This window comes from Oncorhynchus tshawytscha, linkage group LG15, assembly GCF_018296145.1.
Source record: "Oncorhynchus tshawytscha isolate Ot180627B linkage group LG15, Otsh_v2.0, whole genome shotgun sequence".
NCBI classification, from domain to species: Eukaryota; Metazoa; Chordata; class Actinopteri; order Salmoniformes; family Salmonidae; genus Oncorhynchus; species Oncorhynchus tshawytscha.
Genome location: NC_056443.1, coordinates 20,635,345 through 20,643,787, shown reverse-complemented (window position 1 = coordinate 20,643,787; position 8,443 = coordinate 20,635,345). Strand labels below are relative to the sequence as shown.

The following is an 8,443-nucleotide window of genomic DNA, read 5'->3' as shown; positions in this document are numbered from 1 at the left end:
GGCATTAGCTAAATTCCATTCTTCATCCAAAAAAGTGACATTCTGAGCTTTGATCATAGAAGATAAACACACTAGTGTCAGCCCAACAAGACGCTCAGCTCTATCCATCCGGTCTCTTTTAATCTGGGTTAGGTGAAGCCACCACAGGGGCACTTAGCCAACCACTGGGGAAACTAGAAAATTCTGCTGAAATGCTAAATGACATACCGTAGACTATACAACGCATCTCAGAAACGAATTAGCTTCATTTGAGAAGGGTTGTTCTAACAGGGGTAAACTTTTCCACAGAAGACACAGGTTTTGAAGAGGATGACAGCTATTAAGATGTTCGCACCACTGTGCCAATTTCTTCTTCTTGGAGAGATGGGTAAGTTTTATTAACTTTATTGTGATGGTATGTTCAATAGAACAACATTAATTAAAAAAAACTCCAACACGTTTCAGCATACCCTTCATCAGGGAGTACAACGGTACAATTGATTTAATTAACATTCACAGACACTTTGAGGCAACCTAATCTTGCAAATCAAGTCAAGTGTTATTGGTCGCATACACATATTTAGCAGATATTATTGCGGGTGAAGCGAAATGCTTGTGTTCCTAGTTCCAACAGTGCAGTAATATCTAACAATACACAACAAAAACAAAGGTATCATTGTACACTGATTATTCATGTTTTCTTTTAAATCCACAATTTGGAGGATCTAGATTATTTTTCTGACCTCACTGGATTACAACCAAATTATGATAAATGTACTATATTACATATTGGATCACAACAATATAAAACTTTTACATTACCGTGTAGTTTACCGATAAAACTGTCTGATTGTGATGTGGACATACTCGTTATTCATATCCCGAAAGAAAGAAATGATCTCACTACAAAACATTTTTATAGAAAGTTAGCAAAAATAGATAAGATCTTGCTATCGTGGAAAGGAAAATACCTGTCTATTTGTGGAAAAATCACCCTGAATAATTATTTAGTCATATCCCAGTTGACCAATTTGCTTATGGCCTTGCCCACACCTAATGACTTGTTTTTTAAATTAATATTAAATCAAATTTGATTTGGAACTGCAAGCCAGACAAAATTAAACCGGCCTATTTATATAATGAATATGAACTCGGAGTGCAGAAATTATTAAATATTATAGCATTAGACCTCTCACTAAAGGCTTCAGTCATACAAAAGTTATACCTGATTCCGAATTGGTTCTCTAGCAGATTAGTAAGAATGTCTCACCCAATGTTCAAGAAAGGCCTTTTTCCCTTTATTCAGATTAGAACCTCTCACTTTCAGTTATTTGAAAGGAAATAATCTCCAAAATGTTGCTATTTTTAAAACAAGCCGTAGAAAGTTGGTGGCAATTTCTGTTTAATGCACCAGAAAATATACTAATTGATAAAAAAACAATATTTTTTGAAAAAATGTTTAAAAAGGTATAATCTTTGTAAATTGTATCATAAATAGGACTGGCGGAGTTATGTCACACATGCAGCTAGCAAAAATATATGGAAATGTCTGCTCTACTCAAAACTACAACCAACTAATTGCAACATTAACTCAAAAATGCAAGAGGCAAGTGGAAAGAGTAGAAAGTAAGAAACTTTTCAGTCGATTCTGCATTAAAGGCCAATTTGGTTTAAGAGAATTGTGCTAAATAGAAATGTATACCAGTTTAACTTAAGGACCAAAAAAATGACAGCTGTACAATGTAGATTGCAAAATAATTGGGAAGAGATTTTCGATGTACCGAGTCACATAGTTTATGAACTGATACACAAAACGATGCTGGATTCGAAACTTAGAGTATTTCAATTTCAAATATTATACACAATTCTTGCAACCAATACAATGTTAAACATATGGGGGGATACAACCATCCCAGCTCTGCAGATGTTTCTAAAAAGAGACAGAATCATTAGTTCATTTGTTTTGGTACTGTCCATATGTAGCTTGTTTTTGGTCGGAGGTTCAGGAAAGGATGGAGAATTGCAATTAATACCTGGAGTTAACACTGCAAATAACACTGCTGGGGGATTTGTCATAGATCAATAATAAAATAATACTCTTAGCAAAAATATATATCTTTCATTTGCAATCTTTAGAAACTGTGAGAATAGAAAGGTTCAGAACTTTTGTGAATGCACAACTATACACACAAATCTAAAAAGTAAAAAATGGAATGATTAAATATTAGGACGAGCAACGTCAGAGTCTGGAGTTCTTATATACAGTTGAATTCGGAAATTTACATACACTTAGGTTGGAGTCATTAAAACTTGTTTTTCAACCACTCCACAAATTTATTTTTAACAAACTATAGTTTTGGCAAGTCGGTTAGGACATCTACGTTGTGCATGACACAAGTAATTTTTCCAACAATTGTTTACAGACAGGTTATTCCACTTAAAATTCACTGTATCACAATTCCAGTGGGTCAGAAGATTACATACACTAAGTTGACTGTGCCTTTAAACAGCTTGGAAAATTCCATAAAATGATGTCATGGCTTTAGAAGCTTCTGATAGGCTAATTGACATCATTTGAGTCAATTGGAGGTGTACCTCTGGATTGATTTCAAAGCCTACCTTCAAACTCAGTGCCTCTTTGCTTGACATCATGAGAAAATCAAAGGAATCAGCCAAGACCTCAGAAAGAAAATTGTAGACCTCCACAAGTCTGGTTCATCCTTGGGAGCAATTTCCAAACGCCTGAAGGTACCACGTTCATCTGTACAAACAATAGTATGCAAGAATAAACACCATGGTACCATGCAGCCATCATACCGCTCATCATACCGCTCATACCGCTCAGGTCTGGTGGTATAAAAATAGAACTGTTTGGCCATAATGACCATCATTATGTTTGGAGGAAAAAGGGGGAGGCTTGCAAACCGAAGAACACCATCCCAACCGTGAAGCATGGGGGTGGCAGCATCATGTTGTGGGGGTGCTTTGCTGCAGGAGGGCCTGGTACACTTCACAAAATAGATGGCATCATGAGGGAGAAAAATTATGTGGATATATTGAAGCAACATCTCAAGACATCAGTCGGGAAGTTAAAGCTTGGTCGCAAATGGGTCTTCCAAATGGACAATGACTCCCAGCATACTTCCACAGTTGTGGCAAAATGGCTTAAAGACAACAAAGTCAAGGTATTGGAGTGACCATCACAAAGCCCTGACCTCAATCCCATAGAAAATGTGTGGGCAGAACTGAAAAAGCATGTGCGATCAAGGAGGCCTACAAACCTGACACTGTTACACCAACTCTGTCAGGAGGAATGGGCCAAAATTCACCCAACATATTGTGGGAAGCTGGTGGAAGGCTACTTGAAACATTTGACCCAAGTTAAACAATTTAAAGGCAATGCCACCAAATACTAGTTGAGTGTATGTAAACTTCTGGCCCACTGGGAATGTGAGAATGATAAAATAAATAATTCTCTCTGGTATTAATCTGACATTTCACATTCTTAAAATAAAGTCCTGACTCCAACAGAGTCATAAGTCAAAATCATAAGTCAATGGGTTCACATACTTTTCCCAACCTACACTGTGAATGTTTAAATGATGTATTCAATATAGACAAGAAAAATAAAATAATTTGTGTGTTATTAGTTTAAACACTGTGTTTGTCTATTGTTATGATTAAGATGAAGATCAGATCAAATTTTCTAACTATTTTCTGCCGAAATCCAGGTAATTCCAAAGGGTTAACAAACTTTTTCTTTCCACTGTATGTATATACTGTATATACGACTCTGGAGAAAATGAGGAGACCACAGCAAAATTATCATTTTCTCTGGTTTTACTATTTATCGGTATGTGTTTGGGTAAAATGAGAATTTTTGTTTTATTCTATAAAGTATTGACAACATTTCTCCCAAATTCCAAATATTGTTATAAAATAACAAAAAGGATGCAGTGTTGTCAGACCTAGAATAATGCAAATAAAATAAGTTCATATTAATTACACAATTAAATAACACAATACGAATGTTTTAATTTAGGAAGAGTGCAGAAATCAATATTTGGTGGAATAACCCTGATTATCAATCACAGACTTCATGCTTCTTGGCATGCTCTCCACCAGTCTTTCACATTGATGTTGGGTGACTTTATGCCACTCCTGGCGTAAAAATGTAAGCAGCTCGGCTTTGTTTGACGGCTTGTGACATCCATCTTCATCTTGATCACATTCCAGAGGTTTTCAATGGGGTTCAGGTCTGGAGATTGGGCTGGCAATGATAGCCCAATCCTCCACCAAATTTCACAGTGGGTGCGAGACACTGTGGCTTGTAGGCCTCTCCAGGTCTCGCACCCACTGTGAAATTTGGTGGAGGACCGGTGATGATCTGGGGGTGCTTCAGCAAGGCTGGAATCGGGCAGATTTGTCTTGGTGAAGGACGCATGAATCAAGCTACGTACAAGGTTGTCCTGGAAGAAAACTTGCTTCTTTCTGCTCTGACAATGTTCCCAAACTCTGAGGATTGGTTTTTCCAGCAGGACAATGCTCCATGCCACACAGCCAGGTCAATCAAGGTGTGGATGGAGGACCACCAGATCAAGACCCTGTCATGGCCAGCCCAATCTCCAGACCTAAACCCCATTGAACCCCATTGATGTGATCAAGGTGAAGATGGATGGTCACAAGCTGTCAAACAAAGCTGAGCTGCTTGAATAAATAAATGTTATGTGAAAATAAATGTTCTAAATGATAATATTTTGGGGGGGAATTTGGGAGAAATGTTGTCAGTAGTTTATAGAAGAAAACAAAATTGTTAATTTTACCCAAACACATACCGATAAATAGTAAAACCAAAGAATCGGATCATTTTGCAGTGGTCTCTTCATTTTTTCCCGAGCTGTATATGTGTGTGTGTGTGAGATGGGATGTATGGACAGAATATGTAATATATCTGAAGAATACGTAATATAGAATAGTATATGCACATCAATAGTTAAACAGCATAGGCCTTGACTAGAACACAGTATACACATATGAAGTGGGTAAAACAGTATGTAAACATTATTAAAGTGACCAGTGTCTATTAAAGTGACCATGTCTATGTACATAGGCAGCAGCCTCTAAGGTGCAGGCAATACAATCTTTTAAGGTTTAATATATTTTTGTAAGACGTTTTCCTTTGTTTTATTTATAGTTCATGCGCTAGCTGGGACTGAGCCCTCTGCCATACAACAGGAGAGTGGTCTCATGTCAGCCAATGTTGGAGACACAATGGTTCTGCAATGCCTCTATAAAGGCGACATGGCCATGCATTTCTCCTGGTACAAGCAGCCCTTCAGAGAAAAACCTCATCTCATCTCAACCATCTATAAGTATGACAAATATGCTACATTTTACCATGAGTTTAAGGATAACCCTCGGTTCTCAGTGCAAAGCAGCAACGGCGTAAATCACCTCAGCATCTCAGACATTAAAGGCTCGGATTCAGCCACGTACTACTGTGGGAGCGCACACTCAAATGTGGTGGAATTTGGAAAAGGGACCATTCTCAATGTAAAAGGTATAGTGCTGAGAAATGTATTTTGATATTTTCAGACATTCCCAAAAAATTGAATTGATAGATAAAGAGCCGTAAAAATAAAAGTTACATTTTGGATATAGTCTTACTACAGCATATTCAATGCAATTTGCTGACATATTTAAACACTCTTTTCAGGTTCAGAGTCCAACAGCATGTCTGTGCTCCAGCAGTCTGTGTCTGAGTCAGTCCAACCAGGGTACTCTGTGACTCTGAACTGTACAATACACACTGAGACCTGTGCAGGAGGACACAGTGTCTATTGGTTCAGACATGGCTCAGGAGAATCCCGTCCAGGAATCATTTACACCCATGGAGACAGGAGTGATCAGTGTGAGAAGAGCTCTGAGGCTGGGTCTCCTACACAGAGATGTGTCTACAACCTCCCCAAGAGGAACCTCAGCCTCTCTGATGATGGGACTTACTACTGTGCTGTGGCTTCATGTGGGGAGATACTGTTTGGAGACGGGACCAAGCTGGACATTCATGGTAAATATAATTTGCTTGTTTATTAACAATATACAAACATAACCCTTAGTTATTACACTGTATTAGCCAATACTATATTATATACAGGGTTGTGGAGCAACTGGGTAGTAACTGATTACATGTAACTGTAATCAGTTACATGTAATCAGGTTTAAACAAAAACGTAATCAGTTACATTACCAGCAAAAATATTGTAATCAGATTTCAGGTACTTTTGAAAAACTAGATGATTAATTATTGGATTACTTGTAAATTCAGAAAGGATGGTTGGGGAAAAAAAATTATAACACCTTTCTGTTTTCTCAATGACATTCAATTCGGCATTGAAAAAAGGCGCAAATTAAATTTGTTTTCACCTGATTGAGTCTGACCACAAGTCAGAGACCACTATGATGAGACATCAAATGTGTTTGGGTAATCCAAAAGTTATGTTACTGATTATAATTTTGGGGACAGATAACAAGTAACGGTAATGAATTACACTTAGAAAGTAACCTAGCCAACCCTGATTATATATACAGAAATGGGAAATATAAAATGTTTAATTCTTTCAGGTGGTGACATTCAGGTTGCGACTGAAGTGGATATGAGGATCCTTGTCCTCCTCTCCATCATAAGAACTGGAGTTCTCCTTTGCTGTCTGACCATCATCTTCCTCATCTACCTCATCAGGAAATAGATGATCTATTCTATGATTCAGATCTATTCTATGATTCAACATTTTAAATTGTGTTTTTTACATTGGATAAAAGTAGAGCCTCAGAGCAACAAAATTGTATATCATACACTGCATTTGATGAACAATGGAAAAGTAATTCTGCTTTGAAAGTTGATAAACTTGTAACCTCACTTTTGAGAAAATGGCCTTTGAATGATTTGGAACCTACTGGAGAACTTTCCTTTGTCTACATTCAGCAGTGTTCACACCCTCTTAAGCCAGCCACACCCACCTCTTTAACGATTCACATATGAGGTCCTGTGCTAAACTGTGAGTAGTGTAGTAAAGATTAAGACTAAAAGTGGTAAAAGTAGTAGCCTACAATAAGGAAAAATCCCAGGTAAACAGAAAGTGTCCAGATTTTTTTTTTAAACAAATATTAGATGATGCTTACCCAGACACACTTGTCTAAATTGATGGGTCATGTGAAATAAATGCTTTAACCCCCCGGCCACATCCAGTGGTGGAAAAAGTACTTAATTGTCATACTTGAGTAAAGGTAAAGATACCTTAATTGAAAATGAGTCAAGTAAAAGTAGAAGTCACCCACTAAAATACTACTTGACTAAAAGTCAAAAAGTATTTGGTTTTAAAAGTACCAGATGTAAATGGAATTTCTAAAATGTACTTAAGTCTCAAAAGTCAAAGTAAAAGTATAAATAATTACAAATTCCTCACATTAAGCAAACCAGATGGCACAATTTTAGCCAGGGGCACACTCCAATACTCAGCATTTGTGTTTAGTGAGTCTGACAGATCAGATGCAGTAGGGATGACCAATGATTATTTGCATAGTAGCAATATCAGAAAAAGATAGCGTCAATATAAATAAAATAATATACAGTTTGTACAAGAACAATATCAATAATGATATCAGTGATAGACGAGGTAGTTATATGCATACAATCAGGGGTAAAGTGGCTGAGCAGCAGGATAAAATAGTAGCAGAAACATAATGGTGTGTGTGTTAGGAGAGAGTAATTTGAATAGAGGCACTGCAGATAGTGCTGATGACTGGTCCGTCCAAACCATGCATGAACAAAGGAATCTATGCAGGACATGTGATGTCAATAGCCTCTTCGTCACAAAACTCCCTGATCTTCTCAAAAGATAAGTTTGTCTAGCTGTGTCCAGTCCAGGTGGTGCTTGTACAGGCAGACCATCTATGGGAGGAAGGATGTCAGCGTTGCGCAGCAGCTGAAACCTGGTCCCGACTGAGTCCGAACGCTCCTTCGGCATCAACAACACCAGAGTCCAGAACATCGAAGCTGTAAAACAGGAAATAACAAAAAAATTGTAGACATTACAACCTTGCACAAGATCAACCTCATACAATGCAATGAAAATGATATTCACCTGAAGTGCTGGTACTGCTTGATCTGTGGCAGTAGCCTGAAGTACGGCGTCAAGTGTTGTTGCCAGCCATAGCTTTCCACCAGCACCGTACCATCCTCCAGTCCAACCAGTTGTGGGATGTTGACCCCTGTCACAGTGCTGTCCTTCACAACACCATAAATCTCAGACAGTATTCACCCTGGTCTTTCTAAAGCGCTGCTTGATGAGGCCTTGGTGTGGCCTGTGATCAGGAAGTGAAGGTCCAGACTGTGGTGGAGCTTGTGCATGGTCCGCCAGGCACAATGCCAGAGCACAAACTTGTTCTTGTTTTGGCCACTGCAGTT

The 8,443-nt window shown here is 38.1% G+C and overlaps 1 protein-coding gene across 1 annotated transcript; it reads left to right on the top strand.

The window, feature by feature from the left end:
• Nucleotides 1–237: 237 nt before the first annotated feature.
• LOC112214671 (immunoglobulin alpha-2 heavy chain) lies at nt 238–7,093 on the top strand. Its single transcript, XM_024373584.2, has 4 exons — nt 238–367; nt 5,174–5,539; nt 5,696–6,046; nt 6,601–7,093. Exons 1-4 carry the CDS (start codon nt 310–312, stop codon nt 6,723–6,725), a joined length of 900 nt encoding a protein of 299 aa, XP_024229352.1. The 5' UTR covers nt 238–309; the 3' UTR covers nt 6,726–7,093.
• The last annotated feature ends 1,350 nt before the right edge of the window (nt 7,094–8,443 follow it).